Below are 17,348 nucleotides of genomic sequence, written 5' to 3' on the forward strand. Positions count from 1 at the left end.
GACATCAATGGGGACATCGTGGGGACATCAATGGTGGGGACATCGTCATGGGGATGGGGACATCACGGGGACATGAAGGGACATCAGGGGGACATCAGGGGACAATGGGGGGACATCAGGGGATGGCATCAGGGGACAGCATGGGGACAGCATGGGGACATCATCATGGGGGGTGGGGACGTCAAGAGGACATCAGGGGGACATCAGGGGACAGTGGGGGGACATCAATGGGGACATCAATGGTGGGGACATCAATGGTGGGGACATCGTCATGGGGATGGGGACATCATGGGGATGTGAAGGGACATCGGGGGACATCATTAGTGGGGACATCATCATGGGGATGGGGACACTATGGGGACATCAAGGGACATCAGGAGGACATTAATAGGGACATCAGGGGGACATCAATGGGGACATTGTGGGGACATCATTGGTGGGGACATCGTCATGGGGATGGGGACATCATGGGGATGTGAAGGGACATCGGGGGACATCAATGGGGACATCGTGGGGACATCAATGGTGGGGACATCGTCATGGGGATGGGGACATCATGGGGACATGAAGGGATATCAGGGGGACATCAGGGGACAATGGGGGGACATCAATGGGGACATTGTAGGGACATCATTGGTGGGGACATCGTCATGGGGATGGGGACATCATGGGGACATCAGTGGGGACATTGTGGAGACATCAGGGGGACATCAGTGGGGACATCAATAGGGACATTAGTGGGAACATCATGGGGACATCAATGGGGACATCATCGGTGGGGACATCAATGGGGACATCATCAGTGAGGACATCATCACGGGGGTGGGGACATCGTGGGGACATCAGTGGGGACCTCAGTGGGGACATTGTGGAGACATCAGGGGGACATCAGTGGGGACATCATCAGTGGGGACATCAATAGGGACATCAGGGGACATCGTGGGGACATCAATGGGGACATCATTGGTGGGGACATCGGTGGGGATCACCATAGGTCCCATATGGACCCCCAGAGCACCCTATGGCCCCTATAGGTCCCTGGAAACCTTCTATGAACCCTATGGACCCTATAGGTCCCTTATGGCCCCTTATCAACCCTATAGACCCCATAGCATCCCCATAGCCCCCTATGGATCTTACCGGTCCCATATGGACCCCCAGAGCCCTCTATGGTCCCCATAGGTCCCTTATGGCCCCTTATCAACCCTATAGACCCCATAGCATCCCCATAGCCCCCTATGGATCCTATTGGTCCCATATGGACCCCCAGAGCCCTCTATGGTCCCTATAGGTCCTTTGTAGTCTTCTATGGACCCTATGGCCCCCATAGGACCCTTATGGTCCCTTATCAACCCTATGGACCCCATAGCATCCCCATAGCCCCCTGTGGATCCCCTATATTCCCCATGTGGACCACCAGAGCCTTCTATGGCCCCTATAGGTCCTTTGTAGTCTCCTATGGACCCTATGGCCCCCATAGGACCCTTATGGTCCCTTATCAATCCTATGGACCCCATAGCATCCCCATAGCCCCCTATGGATCTTACCGGTCCCATATGGACCCCCAGAGCCCTCTATGGCCCCTATAGGTCCTGTGTAGCCTCTATGAACCCTATGGCCCCCATAGGACCCTTATGGCCCCTTATCAACCCTATAGACCCCATAGCATCCCCATAGCCCCCTATGGATCCTATTGGTCCCATATGGACCCCCAGAGCCCTCTATGGTCCCTATAGGTCCTTTGTAGTCTCCTATGGACCCTATGGCCCCCATAGGACCCTTATGGTCCCTTATCAATCCTATGGACCCCATAGCGTCCCCATAGCCTCCTATGGATCTTACCGGTCCCATATGGACCCCCAGAGCCCTCTATGGTCCCTATAGGTCCTTTGTAGTCTTCTATGGACCCTATGGCCCCCATAGGTCCCTTATGGCCCCTTATCAACCCTATAGACCCCATAGCATCCCCATAGCCCCCTATGGATCTTATTGGTCCCATATAGACCCCAGAGCCCTTTACGGCCCCCATAGGTCATTATGGCCCCTTATCAACCCTATGGACCCCATAGCGTCCCCATAGCCCCCTATGGATCCTATTGGTCCCATATGGACCCCCAGAGCCCTCTATGGTCCATATAGGTCCTTTGTAGTCTCCTATGAACCCTATGGCCCCCATAGGTCCCTTATGGTCCCTTATCAACCCTATGGACCCCATAGCATCCCCATAGCCCCCTATGGATCTTATTGGTCCCATATAGACCCCAGAGCCCTTTACGGCCCCCATAGGTCATTATGGCCCCTTATCAACCCTATGGACCCCATAGCGTCCCCATAGCCCCCTATGGATCCTATTGGTCCCATATGGACCCCCAGAGCCCTCTATGGTCCATATAGGTCCTTTGTAGTCTCCTATGAACCCTATGGCCCCCATAGGTCCCTTATGGTCCCTTATCAACCCTATGGACCCCATAGCATCCCCATAGCCCCCTATGGATCTTACCAGTCCCATACAGACCCCCAGAGCCCTTTATGGTCCCCATAGGTCATTATGGTCCCTTATCAACCCTATAGACCCCATAGCATCCCCATAGCCCCCTGTGGATCCTATTGGTCCCATACAGACCCCCAGAGCCCTTTATGGCCCCCATACGTCCCTTATGGCCCCTTATCAACCCTATAGACCCCATAGCATCCCCATAGCCCCCTATGGATCTTACCGGTCCCATATGGACCCCATAGGTCCCTTATGATCCCTTATCAACCCTATGGGCCCTACAGATCCCCAATACGCCCCCCCTTTCCCACCTTTTACATCCCCTATAGGATCCATAGATCCCCCCCCCCCCTTTTAAACCCCCCCCCATAGGTCTCACCCAGGTCCAGGTTCAGCCCCACCCCCACCGCAGGCAGCAACACCAGGAGGGGGAGGGGCAGCGGGACCCCCATCATCGCCCCCCCCCGGATCTGCAGAGAGTAATAAAAGGGGGGGGGGGGTCACTGGGTGAATCCCCAGTGCCCCCCAGTTCCTCCCAGTTCCCCCCATTGCTTCACAGTTCTCCCCAGTTCACCCATTGCTTCCATTATCTCCCAGTTCCCTCCCATAATCTCCCAGTTCCCCCCCAGTCCCTCCCAGTTCCCCCATTGCTTCCCATTATCCCCCAGTTCCCTCCCATTATCTCCCAGTTCCCCCCAGTCCCTCCCAGTTCCCCATTGCTCCCCATTATCCCCCAGTTCCCTCCCAGTAGCCCACCAGTTCCCCCCAGTCCCTCCCAGTTCCCCCCAGTGCCCCCCATTATCTCCCAGTTCCCTCCCAGTAGCCCACCAGTTCCCCCCAGTTCCCCCCAGTTCCCCCATTGCTTCCATTATCCCCCAGTTCCCTCCCATTATCTCCCAGTTCCCCCCCCAGTCCCTCCCAGTTCCCCCCATTGCTTCCCATTATCCCCCAGTTCCCTCCCATTATCTCCCAGTTCCCCCCCAAGTCCCTCCCAGTTCCCCCATTGCTTCCCATTATCTCCCAGTTCCCTCCCATTATCTCCCAGTTCCCTCCCATTATCTCCCAGTTCCCCCCCCCAGTTCCTCCCAGTTCCCCCCCATTGCTTCCCATTATCACCCAGTTCCCTCCCATTATCTCCCAGTTCCCCCCCAGTTCCTCCCAGTTCCCCCAGTGTCCCCCATTATCTCCCACTTCCCTCCCAGTAGCCCACCAGTTCCCCCCAGTCCCTCCCAGTTCCCCCCATTGCTTCCCATTATCCCCCAGTTCCCTCCCATTATCTCCCAGTTCCCTCCCATTATCTCCCAGTTCCCCCCCCAGTTCCTCCCAGTTCCCCCCCATTGCTTCCCATTATCCCCCAGTTCCCTCCCATTATCTCCCAGTTCCCCCCCAGTTCCTCCCAGTTCCCCCAGTGCCCCCCATTATCTCCCACTTCCCTCCCAGTAGCCCACCAGTTCCCCCCAGTCCCTCCCAGATCCCCCCATTGCTTCCCATTATCCCCCAGTTCCCTCCCATTATCTCCCAGTTCCCCCCCAGTTCCTCCCAGTTCCCCCATTGCTTCCCTTATCCCCCAGTTCCCTCCCATTATCTCCCAGTTCCCCCCCCAGTTCCTCCCAGTTCCCCCCCATTGCTTCCATTATCCCACCAGTTCCCTCCCATTATATCCCAGTTCCCTCCCATTATCTCCCAGTTCCCCCCAGTCCCTCCCAGTTCCCCCCATTGCTTCCCATTATCCCCCAGTTCCCTCCCAGTAGCCCACCAGTTCCCCCCAGTTCCCCCATTGCTTCCATTATCCCCCAGTTCCCTCCCATTATCTCCCAGTTCCCCCCCAGTCCCTCCCAGTTCCCCCCATTGCTTCCCAGTTCCCCCCAGTTCACCCATTGCTTCCCATTATCCCCCAGTTCCCTCCCATTATCTCCCAGTTCCCCCCCAGTTCCTCCCAGTTCCCCATTGCTTCCCATTATCCCCCAGTTCCCTCCCAGTAGCCCACCAGTCCTCCCAGTCCCTCCCAGTTCCCCCATTGCTTCCATTATCCCCCAGTTCCCTCCCATTATCTCCCAGTTCCCCCCCAGTCCCTCCCAGTTCCCCCCATTGCTTCCCAGTTCTCCCCAGTTCACCCATTGCTTCCATTATCACCCAGTTCCCTCCCATTATCTCCCAGTTCCCCCCCCAGTCCCTCCCAGTACCCCCCAGTCCTCCCCATTATCTCCCAGTTCCCTCCCATTATCTCCCAGTTCCCCCCCAGTCCCTCCCAGTTCCCCCATTGCTTCCCATTATCCCCCAGTTCCCTCCCATTATCTCCCAGTTCCCCCCAGTCCCTCCCAGTTCCCCCCATTGCTTCCCATTATCCCCCAGTTCCCCCCCAGTAGCCCACCAGTTGCCACTCAACTCCCCCCCCAGTCCCTCCCAGTTCCCCCCAGGGCCCCCCATTATCTCCCACTTCCCTCCCAGTAGCCCACCAGTTCCCCCCAGTCCCTCCCAGTTCCCCCATTGCTTCCCATTATCTCCCAGTTCCCTCCCATTATCTCCCAGTTCCCCCCCAGTTCCTCCCAGTTCCCCCATTGCTTCCCATTATCCCCCAGTTCCCACCCATTATCTCCCAGTTCCCCCCCAGTCCCTCCCAGTTCCCCCCAGTGCCCCCCATTATCTCCCACTTCCCTCCCAGTAGCCCACCAGTTCCCTCCCAGTTCCCCATTGCTTCCATTATCTCCCAGTTCCCTCCCATTATCTCCCAGTTCCCCCCCCAGTCCCTCCCAGTTCCCCCCATTGCTTCCCATTATCCCCCAGTTCCCTCCCATTATCTCCCAGTTCCCCCCCCAGTTCCTCCCAGTTCCCCCCATTGCTTCCCATTATCCCCCAGTTCCCTCCCATAATCTCCCAGTTCCCTCCCATTATCTCCCAGTTCCCCCCCCAGTTCCTCCCAGTTCCCCCCATTGCTCCCCATTATCTCCCAGTTCCCTCCCCTTATCTCCCAGTTGCCCCCTGTCCCTCCCAGTTCCCCCCACTGCCCCCCATTATCTCCCACTTCCGTCCCAGTTGCCCCCCAGTCCCTCCCAGTCCCCCCCATTGCTTCCCATTATCCCCCAGTTCCCTCCCATTATCTCCCAGTTCCCCCCAGTTCACCCCAGTTCCCCCCATTGCTTCCCATTATCCCCCAGTTCCCTCCCATTATCTCCCAGTTCCCCCCCAGTCCCTCCCAGTTCCCCCCAGTGCCCCCCATTATCTCCCACTTCCCTCCCAGTAGCCCACCAGTTCCCCCCAGTCCCTCCCAGTTCCCCCCATTGCCCCCCATTATCTCCCACTTCCCTCCCAGTAGCCCACCAGTTGCCCCTCAATACCCTCCCCAGTCCCTCCCAGTTTCCCCCCAGTGCCCCCCAGCGCCTCCCAGTAAGCTCCCAGTTTCCCCCAGTTCCCACCTCGCTCCTCTCCCTCTCCACTCCTCTGGGTTCCCCCCCTCACCCCCCCCCCATCCCCTCCCTCTCCCCCCTCCCCCTTCAATGGGGTGGGGGGACCGAAGGGGGGGTCGGGAGCCCCGAACGGGGGGGGGAACCCCAAAAGAATGGGGAAATCCCAAAAAGAATGGGGAAAACCCTAAAAGAATGGGAAAATCCCAAAAAGAGTGGAAAACGCCCCAAAAATGGGAAACCCCAAAACAACGATTCCTCAAAAATGGCCTTTTTTTGGCATCCCCCCCCCCACCTTTTGTAGGGAACACCAAAATTTTGGGGGAATCCCCCCAAAATTCTCATTGGGGGGAGACTTGAAAAGAATTTTTTAGGGGGAATCCCCAAAAATGTCGATTTTGGGGGCCCCTCGAAACGATTTTTTTGGGGGGAATACTAAAAATTGCACTTTTTAGGGAACCTTGAGATCAGTTTTGGGGGGGAATCACCAAAATTGAGTTTTTTAGGGATGCTTGAAACCATTTTTATGGGAATTCCCCAAAATACCCTTTTTGGGGTCCCTTGAAACCACTTTTTTGGGATGAATCCCCCCAAAATTGGCCTTTTGGGGTCCCTTAAAACCACTTTTTTGGGATGAATCCCCCCAAAATTGGCCTTTTGGGGTCCCTTGAAACCACTTTTTTGGGGGGAAATCCTAAAACTGCCCTTTTTGGGGCCACTTGACACCACTTTTTTGGGATGAATCCCCCAAAATTACACTTTTTGGGGTCCCTTAAAACCACTTTTTTTGGGGAAACCCTAAAAATGTTCTTTTTGGGGTCCCTTGACAAACTTTTTTGGGGGAAACGCCAAAATTGCCCTTTTGGGATCCATTGAAACCAATTTTTTGGGGAACCCCCCCCAAATATGCCCTTTTTGGGGTCCCTTGAAACCACTTTTTGGGGGAAACCCCAAAACTGCCCTTTTTGGGGTCCCTTGAAACCATTTTTTGGGGGGTAAACCCCAGAATTGCCCTTTTTGGAGTCCCCTGAAACCACTCTTTTGGGATGAATTCCCCAAAATTGCCCTTTTTGGGGTCCCTTGAAACTAATTTTTTGGGGAAACCCCAAAAATGTCCTTTTTGGGGTGCCCTGAAATAAATGTTTTTTTGAATCCCCTCCAAAATGCCCTTTTTGGGGTCCCTTGAAACCACTTTTTTTGAATGAATCCCCCAAAATTGCCTTTTTTGAGGTTCCTTGAAACTATTTTTTTAGGGAATCCCCCCAAAATTGCCCTTTTTGGGGTCCCTTGAAACCACTTTTTTGGGGAAACCCCAAAAATGTCCTTTTTAGGTTGCCTTGAAACCACTTTTTTGGGATGAATCCCCCAAAATGGCCCTTTTTGGGATCCCTTGAAACTAATTTTCAATGGAATCCCCCCAAGATTGACCTTTTTCTGGTGCCTTGAAACAAATTTTTGGGGGGAAATCCCAAAAATGCCCTTTTTGGGGTCCCTTGAAACTAATTTTTTATGGAATCTCCTCCAAAATGCCCTTTTTGGTGTCCCTTGAAACCACTTTTTTGGGGGAAGAAAACCCCAAAACTACCCTTTTTGGAGTCCCTTGAAACCAATTTTTTTGGGAAATCCCAAAAATGCCCTTTTTAGAGCCCCTTGAAACCACTTTTTTGGGAAGAAAACCCCAAAACTGCCCTTTTTGGGGTGCCTTGAAATGAACTTTTTGGAGAAATATCCCAAATGCCCTTTTTGGGGTCCCTTGAAACCACTTTTTTGGGGGAGAAAACCCCAAAAACTGCCCTTTTTGGGGTGCCTTGAAACCACTTTTTTGGGGAAATCCCAAAACTGCCCTTTCTGGGGTCCCTTGAAACCACTTTTTTGGGATGAATCCCCCACAAAATGCCCTTTTAGGAGCCCCTTGAAACGACTTTTTTGGGGAAGAAAACCCCAAAATGTCCTTTTTTGGTGTCCCTTGAAACCACTTTTTTGGGGAAGAAAACCCCAAAATGTCCCTTTTTGGGGTCCCTTGAAACGAATTTTTTGGGGAAATCCCAAAACTGCCCTTTTTGGGGTCCCTTGAAACCACTTTTTTGGGGCAGAAAACCCCAAAACTGCCCCTTATGTGCTCCTCCTCCCCCCCCAACCCCCCCTAAGGGGGGGGTCCCAAATACCGGGGGTCCCCCTCAGAGGGTCCCCATTGTGCCCTCCCCCCAAATGGCTGTAGGATGAGCGCACGTCTCGACCCTATAAATACATGGGGTGGGAGACGGGGGGGGGGGTCGCCCCTTTGTTCCCCCACAGCTGTCGGGGGAGGGGAACAGCTGTGGGGTGGGAACAGCTGTGGGGTGGGGGGAATTCCGGTGTTTGGTGTCATCTTCCCCCCCCCCCATCCCCCGGGTACAGAAGATTTGGTTCTAATTTTTGCAATGTTTGGTGTTTCCCCCCCGTTATTAGCAGTTATTTTTGCATTATTAGCAGTTATTTCCACATTATTAGCTGATATTCCCCATTATTAGCAGTTATTTCCCCATTATTAGCAATTATTTCCACATTAGTAGCGGGTATTTCCCCATTATTAGCTGATATACCCCATTATTAGCAGTTATTTTCACATTATTAGCAATTATTTCCACATTATTTGCAGTTATTTCCCCATTATTAGCGGTTATTCCCCATTATTTCCAGCTTTTCCCACATTATTAGCAGCTATTTTCACATTATTAGCTATTATTTCTACATTATTTGCTGTTATTTCCCCATTATTAGAGATAATATCCCCATTATTTACAGTTATTCCCCATTATTTGCAGTTATTTCCCCAATATTTGCAGTTATTCCCCATTATTAGCAGTTATTTCCCCATTATTAGCTGATATTCCCCATTATTAGCAGTTATTTCCCCATTATTAGGGGTTATTTCCCCATTATTAGCAGCTATTTCCACATTATTAGCAGTTATTCCCCATTATTAGCAGCTATTTCCCGATTAATAGTGGTTATTTCCCCATTATTTCCAGTTATTTTCACATTATTAGCAGTTATTTCCCCAATATTTGCAGTTATTTCGCCATTATTAGCAGCTATTTCCACATTATTAGCAATTATTCCCCATTATTAGCAGCTATTCCCATATTATTAGCAATTATTCCCCATTATTAGCAGCTATTCCCGTATTATTAGCAATTATTCCCCATTATTAGCAGCTATTTCCCCATTATTAGCAGCTATTCCCATATTATTAGCAATTATTCCCCATTATTAGCAGCTATTTCCCCATTATTAGCAGCTATTCCCGTATTATTAGCAATTATTCCCCATTATTAGCAGCTATTTCCCCATTATTAGCAGCTATTCCCATATTATTAGCAATTATTCCCCATTATTAGCAGCTATTTCCCCATTATTAGCAGCTATTCCCATATTATTAGCAATTATTCCCCATTATTAACAGTTATTTCCCCATTATTAGCAGCTATTTCCCCATTATTAGCAATAATTCCCCATTATTAGCTGCTATTTCCCCATTATTAGCTGATATTCCCCATTACTTACACTTATTCCTGCATTATTAGCAATTATACCCCTACTATTAATTATTATTTCCCCAATACAACCCTCCGGGTCCCATTATTAGGAGTTATTTTCTCATTATTAGCATTATTAATTACCCTTCCCCGTTTCTTACTCCCTATTTCCCGTTATTTGCTCTTCCATTTTCATTATTAGCAATTATTCCCTCGTTATCATCTGCTGTTTCACGACTATTAGCTCCTAATTGTCATTATTAGGAACTATTCTGCTATTAATTGCGGTTCTTCCTCATCATTAGCGATTAATTACCCGCTATTTCCCCATTATTATCAATTATTTTCCTTATTATTAGCACTTATTTCCCGTTATTATCCTTTATTTCCCATTATTAGCGATTATTTCCCGATTATTAACCCCATATTCCTCGTTATTAGCCGTCATTTTTCAACTTCATTTCCTATATCCCAATTATTGGCCACTATTAGTAATAATTTCCCATTATTAGCCATTATTAACCAATTATTAGCCATCATTAGCACTCGTGTCCCCATTATTACCCTTTATTTCCCAATTATTAGCCATTATTAGCCATCATTAGCATTCATGTCCCCATTATTACCCTTTATTTCCCATTATTAGCACCTATTTCCCCATTATTAGCAAATAATTACCCATTATTAGCATTGATTTCCCCATTATTAGCAAATAATTACCCATTATTAGCATTAATTTCCCCATTATTAGCAAATAATTACCTATTATTAGCACCTATTTCCCCGTTATCAGCAGCAGTTCCCCCATTATTAGACATTATCTCCCATCATTACCACTCACTTCCCTATTATTAGTATTTATTAGCCATTATTAGCCACTATTAGCCACCCTTCCCCCATTTCCGCTCCATTTCCAAGCCCCGCCCCTTGCCCAAGCCTCATCCAATCACAAGCCCCATTCTCGCCTTCAGTCCCGCCCCTTCCTCCAGCCTGTCCAATCACAAGCCCGGCCTACACCCTCAGCCCCGCCCCTTCACCTAGCCCCGCCTCCACCCCTCAACCCCGCCTCTTCCCTAAGCTCCGTCCAATCACGACCCCCATCCACACGCTCAGCCCCGCCCCTTCCCCCGGCCCCATCCAATCACAAACCCCGCCTACACCCTCAGCCCCGCCCCTTCACCGAGCCCCGGCTACTCCGCTCAGCCCCGCCCCTTCACCACTCCCCGCCCAATCACAAGCCCCACCCACACCCTCAGCCCCGCCCCTTCCCCTCCGCAGCCAATGAGAGGCGGAGGGCGTGGCCACGCCCCCCTCGCGGTGGGCGCCATGATGGGAGCGGGGTGGGAGGTGAAGGGCGGCCCTATAGGGGCTATAGGGGGGGATCTATGGGGGATGGGGGGGCGGTTTATGGGGTCAGATCGGGGTATGAGGGATATGGGGGCGTGGGGGGGGGTCTGTAGGGGTTTCTGGAGGGATCTGGGTGGGATCTATGGGATCTGTAGGGGATCTGTAGGGGATCTATAGGGGATTTATAGGGGATGGGGGGGTATATGGGGGTATAGGGGTGTATATTGGGGTTATATGTTGGGGGGGGGAGATGGGGAGGGGGGTGTGGGGGTGTCGGGGGAGTCTGAAGGGGATATTTATGGGATCCATAAGGGATTGGGGAGTATATAGGGTTTGGAAGGGGGGGGGGGGTATATTGGTGTATCCAGAGGGATCTATGGGGGATCTATAGGGGATCGGAGGGAGTATAGGGGATCTGTAGGGGTTTGGGGGGGATTGGGGTCTGGAGGGGTCTATGGGGGGTCTATAGGGGAACGGAGGGAGTATAGGGGATCTATAGGGGTTGGGAGGGGGGGATTGGGGTCTGGAGGGGTGTATGGGGGGTCTATAGGGGATCGGAGGGAGTATAGGGGATCTATAGGGGTTGGGAAGGGGGGATTGGGGGTCTGGAGGGGTCTATGGGGGGTCTATAGGGGAACTGAGGGAGTATAGGGGATCTGTAGGGGTTTGGGGGGGGATTGGGGTCTGGAGGGGTTTATGGGGGATCTATAGGGGATTGGAGGGAGTATAGGGGATCTATAGGGGTTGGGAGGGGGGATTGGGGTCTGGAGGGGTGTATGGGGGATCTATAGGGGAACTGAGGGAGTATAGGGGATCTGTAGGGGTTTGGGGGGGATTGGGGTCTGGAGGGGTGTATGGGGGATCTATAGGGGATCGGAGGGAGTATAGGGGATCTGTAGGGGTTGGAGGGGGGGATTGGGGGTCTGGAGGGGTGTATGGGGGGTCTATAGGGGATCGGAGGAAGTATAGGGGATCTATAGGGGTTGGGAGGGGGGAATAGGGGTCTGGAGGGGTCTATGGGGGATCTATAGGGGAACTGAGGGAGTATAGGGGATCTATAGGGGTTGGGAAGGGGGGATTGGGGGTCTGGAGGGGTCTATGGGGGGTCTATAGGGGAACTGAGGGAGTATAGGGGATCTGTAGGGGTTTGGGGGGGGATTGGGGTCTGGAGGGGTTTATGGGGGGTCTATAGGGGATTGGAGGGAGTATAGGGGATCTATAGGGGTTGGGAGGGGGGGATTGGGGTTTGGAGGGGTGTATGGGGGGTCTATAGGGGAACTGAGGGAGTATAGGGGATCTGTAGGGGTTTGGGGGGGATTGGGGTCTGGAGGGGTGTATGGGGGATCTATAGGGGATCGGAGGGAGTATAGGGGATCTGTAGGGGTTGGAGGGGGGGATTGGGGGTCTGGAGGGGTCTATGGGGGGTCTATAGGGGATCGGAGGAAGTATAGGGGATCTATAGGGGTTGGGAGGGGGGAATAGGGGTCTGGAGGGGTCTATGGGGGATCTATAGGGGAACTGAGGGAGTATAGGGGATCTATAGGGGTTGGGAGGGGGGGATTGGAGTTTGGAGGGGTGTATGGGGGGTCTATAGGGGATCGGAGGGAGTATAGGGGATCTATAGGGGTTGGGAAGGGGGATTGGGGTCTGGAGGGCTCTGTGGGGGTCTATAGGGGAACTGAGGGAGTATAGGGGATCTGTAGGGGTTTGGGGGGGGATTGGGGTCTGGAGGGGTGTATGGGGGGTCTATAGGGGATCGGAGGGAGTATAGGGGATCTATAGGGGTTGGGAGGGGGGATTGGGGTCTGGAGGGCTCTGTGGGGGTCTATAGGGGAACTGAGGGAGTATAGGGGATCTATAGGGGTTGGGAGGGGGGAATAGGGGGTCTGTGGGGGATCTATAGGGGATCGGAGGGAGTATAGGGGATCTATAGGGGTTGGGAGTGGGGGTTTGGGGGTCTGGAGGGGTCTGTGGGGGGTCTATAGGGGATCAGAGGGAGTATAGGGGATCTGTAGGGGTTGGAGGGGGGGATTGGGGTCTGGAGGGGTTTATGGGGGATCTATAGGGGATTGGAGGGAGTATAGGGGATTTATGGGGGTGGAGGATATATATAGGGGGCCTAAGGGGGTATATATGGGGGGAAATTGAGGGATATATGGGGGTGTCTGGAGGGATTTATGGGATCTGTAGGGGATCAGAGTGCATGGGGGGGGGGTTTATAGGGGTTTTGTGGGGGGGGGGGAATTGTGGGTTTATTGCTGTGTTGGGGGGGGGTTCTGGAGGGGTACATATGGGGTATAGGGGCTATTTGGGGGCATCTGGGGGGTTATATGGGGGCATATATGGGGTATGGGGTAAATATGGCTATTTGGGGGCATTTTGGGGGGGTCTGGAGGGACATATATGGGGTATAGGGGTAAATATGGCTATTTGGGGGCATTTTGGGGGGGATGTATAGGGGAATATATGGGGTATAAGGGTAAATATGGCTATTTGGGGGCATTTTGGGGGGGATGTATAGGGGAATATATGGGGTATAAGGGTAAATATGGCTATTTGGGGGCATTTTGGGGGGGTGTATGGGGGTATATATGGGGTATACCCCCAAAAAATGGTTATTTGGGGGCATTTTGGGGGGGTCTGGAGGGGCATATATGGGGTATAGGGGTAAATATGGCTATTTGGGGGGGTGTATGGGGGTATATATGGGGTATACCCCCAAAAATGGTTATTTGCGGGCATTTTGGGGGGGATGTATAGGGGAATATATGGGGTATAAGGGTAAATATGGTGATTTTGGGGGGGTGTATGGGGGTATATATGGGGTATACCCCCAAAAATGGTTATTTGGGGGCATTTTGGGGGGGTGTATGGGGGTATATATGGGGTATACCCCCAAAAAATGGTTATTTGGGGGCATTTTGGGGGGGTCTGGAGGGGCATATATGGGGTATAGGGGTAAATATGGCTATTTGGGGGCATTTTGGGGGGGGTCTGGAGGGGCATATATGGGGTATAGGGGTAAATATGGTGATTTGGGGGCATTTTGGGGGGGTCTGGAGGGGCATATATGGGGTATGGGGTAAAAATGGTTATTTGGGGGCATCTGGGGGGGGGTCTGGAGGAGTACATATGGGATATAGGGGTAAATATGGCTATTTGGGGGCATTTTGGGGGCGTCTGGAGGGGCATATATGGGATACAGGGATATATATGGGGTAGGGGGGGGGTAAATATGGTTATTGGGGGGGGTATATTGGGGTTATTGGGGTATAGGGATAAATATGGTTATTTGGGGGCACTTGGGGGGGGGTATATAGGGGTATGGGTGGGGTCCTATAGGGGTTGTGGGGTTATAAATCCTATAGGGAATGTTATAGGGCCCGGCCCCCTCTTGAGGAATCGCTGACCCCATGCGTTTCTCCCCTCTGGGGTCGGGCCCCAGAGTGAGGAGGGGGCAAACCTACGGCCGGCGGCTCTTAATATCCCTCCCCCCCCCCCAACCCCCCCTTTAAAAAATCTGAGCCGTCGGTATACAGCAGCCCCCACAAACCCTATAGGGGAAGGAACATATCCTATGGATCCTATAGAGCCCTACCCTATAAGTGTTGGGGTGGAGGAAGAGGAATGGCTACGGTAGGTATTTTGGGGGGGGGGGGTTGTGGGGGGAGGGGGGGAAGAATGGGGGGATATGGGGACATAGGGGGGGTGTGGGGGGCGAAATGGGGTTTTGGGGGGGGGGTATGGGGGGAGATAATAGGGTCAGTGGGGGGATATGGGGGGCTTGGGGGCACCAGGAGGGACACTGGGATGTGGGGGAGGGGGGGGGGGACACTGGGGGGATATGGGGACATAGGGGGGGTGTGGGGGGCAAAATGGGGTTTGGGGGGGGGTATGGGGGGAGATAATAGGGTCAGTGGGGGGATATGGGGGGCTTGGGGGCACCAGGAGGGACACTGGGATATGGGGGGGGGGGGTGATATTGGGATGTGGGGGGAACATTGGGGGGATATGGGGACATAGGGGGGGTGTGGGGGGCGAAATGGGGTTTGGGGGGGGGGGTATGGGGGGAGATAATAGGGTCAGTGGGGGGATATGGGGGGCTTGGGGGCACCAGGAGGGACACTGGGATATGGGGGGGGTGATATTGGGATGTGGGGGGGGACACTGGGGGGATATGGGGACATAGGGGGGGTGTGGGGGGCGAAATGGGGTTTTGGGGGGGGGTATGGGGGGAGATAATAGGGTCAGTGGGGGGATATGGGGGGCTTGGGGGCACCAGGAGGGACACTGGGATATGGGGGGGGAGGTGATATTGGGACGTGGGGGGGACATCGGGGGGATATGGGGGGAGATAGTAGGGACGTTGGGTGGATATGGGGGGGATAATAGGGACGTTGGGGGGGGATATGGGGGGGATAATAGGGACCTGGGGGGGGGGAGATAATAGGGGCATTGAAGGGGGGGATATGGGTGGGGATAATAGGGACATTGGGGGGGGGGATATGGGGGGAGATAATAGGAACATTGGGGGGGGGGGATATGGGGAGGATAATAGGAACATTGGGGGGGTATGGGGGGGGATAACAGGAACGTTGGGGGGGGGGATATGGGGGGGGATAATAGGGACATTGGGGGGGGGGGATATGGGGGGGATAATAGGGACCTGGGGGGGGGGGAGATAATAGGGACATTGAGGGGGGGGATATGGGGGGAGATAATAGGAACGTTGGGGGGGGGGATATGGGGAGGATAATAGGGACGTTGGGGGGGGTATGGAGGGGGATAACAGGAACGTTGGGGAGGGGGATATGGGGGGGGATAACAGGGATGTTGGGGGGGGGGATATGGGGGGGGATAATAGGGACGTTGGGGGGGGGATATGGGGGGGGATAATAGGGACGTTGGGGGGGGGTATGGAGGGGGGATAATAGGGACATTGGGGGGGGGATATGGGGGGGGATAATAGGGACGTTGGGGGGATATGGGGGGGATAATAGGGACCTGGGGGGGGGAGATAATAGGGACATTGAGGGGGGGGATAATAGGGACATTGGGGGGGGATAATAGGGACCTGGGGTGGGGACATGGGGGCACCAGGGATGGGGATGGGGGGCCATGGGGAAAATGGGGACAATTTGGGGGGGAAGGGGGGGGGGAAGTCACCAGGAGGGACATTGGGGAGTTAAAATGGGGGGGGGGGGTGACAGTGGGATATGGGGGGGTTTAATGGGGGGGGTGGGGGGACACCCCTCCCACAAAGGCGTGGGCGGCCGTCGGTGCCCCCCCACGTAAGAACTGGAGGGAGAAGGACATGGGGACGGCCCCAGGGGGGGGGGACAGAAGTGTCACAATGTCCCCCCGGGTGCTGCTCCGACACGGGGCCCCCAACGTTTTGGGGTCAGAAATGGGGGATTTGGGGTCATGGCTGAGGTCTGTGCGTGGTTTTCTTGCAGGTGGCGGCGTGGGGACGACAGGATGGGGACAAAATGGGGACAGAAAGGTGGCATTGGGATGGGGACAAAGTGGGGACGTAGGGATGGGGACAAAATGGGGGACAAAATGGGGACAAAATGGGGACAAAATGGGGACATGGATGGGGGACAAAATGGTGGCATTGAAATGGGGACAAAATGGATGACGAAATGGGGACATGGATGGGGACAAAATGGTGGCACTAAAATGGAAGACACAATGGGGGACAAAATGGTGACATTGGAATTGGGGACAAAATGGGTGACGAAATGGGGACATTGGGATGGGGACAAAATGGTGGCATTGAAATGGAGGACAAAGTGGGGACATTGAAATTGGGGAAAAAATGGTGGCATTGAAATGGTGACAATAATGGGGACATTGGAATGGGGGACAAAATGGTGACATTGGAATTGGGGACAAAATGGAGGACAAAGTGGGGACATTGAAATTGGGGACAAAATGGGGGACGAAATGGGGACATGGATGGGGACAAAGTGGTGGCATTGAAATGGTGACAAAATGGGGACATGGATGGGGGACAAAGTGGTGAAATTGAAATTGGGGACAAAATGGTGACTTTAAAATGGAGGACAAAATGGGGACATTGGATTTAGGGACAAAATGGGGGATGAAATGGTGACATTGGGATGGGGACAAAATGGTGGCACTAAAATGGGAGACAAAATGGGGACATTGGGATGGGGACAAAATGGGAGACAAAGTGGGGACATTGGAATTGGTGACGAAATGGTGGCATTGAAATTGGGGACAAAATGGTGACATTGGGATGGGGACATTGGAATTGGGGACAAAATGGGGGACAAAATGGGGACATGGATGGGGGACAAAGTGGTGACATTGGGATGGGGGACAAAATGGGTGACAAAATGGGGACATGGATGGGGACAAAATGGTGGCACTAAAATGGAAGACAAAATGGGGGACAAAATGGTGACATTGGAATTGGGGACAAAATGGGTGACGAAATGGGGACATTGGGATGGGGACAAAATGGTGGCATTGAAATGGAGACAAAATGGGGACATAAATGGGGACAAAATGGTGACATTGGAATTGGGGACAAAATGGGGACATTGGGATGGGGACAAA

General features: G+C 53.2%; 1 protein-coding gene and 1 long non-coding RNA gene across 2 annotated transcripts in view; one reads left to right on the forward strand and one right to left on the reverse strand.

The window, feature by feature from the left end:
* The window catches only part of DDR1 (discoidin domain receptor tyrosine kinase 1), a 45,741-nt gene extending 35,412 nt beyond the window's left edge, over window positions 1-10,329 (reverse strand). The window contains exons 1-2 of the mRNA XM_090129000.1: window positions 10,176-10,329; window positions 2,874-2,964 (exon numbers count right to left, since the gene is read on the reverse strand). Coding sequence (XP_089985126.1) covers window positions 2,874-2,949 — 76 coding nt within the window. The 5' untranslated portion in view covers window positions 2,950-2,964; window positions 10,176-10,329. The remainder of the gene's footprint in view (window positions 1-2,873; window positions 2,965-10,175) is intronic.
* A 327-nt stretch (window positions 10,330-10,656) lies between these two features.
* LOC149913761 (uncharacterized) lies at window positions 10,657-17,005 on the forward strand. The gene is made up of 2 exons (XR_016461010.1): window positions 10,657-14,396; window positions 16,217-17,005. It is a non-coding gene; the product is annotated as an uncharacterized LOC149913761 (long non-coding RNA).
* Window positions 17,006-17,348: the final 343 nt, after the last annotated feature.

The sequence above is a fragment of the Phasianus colchicus genome, chromosome 35, assembly GCF_987193195.1.
Source record: "Phasianus colchicus chromosome 35, bPhaCol1.hap1.1, whole genome shotgun sequence".
Taxonomy (NCBI): Eukaryota; Metazoa; Chordata; class Aves; order Galliformes; family Phasianidae; genus Phasianus; species Phasianus colchicus.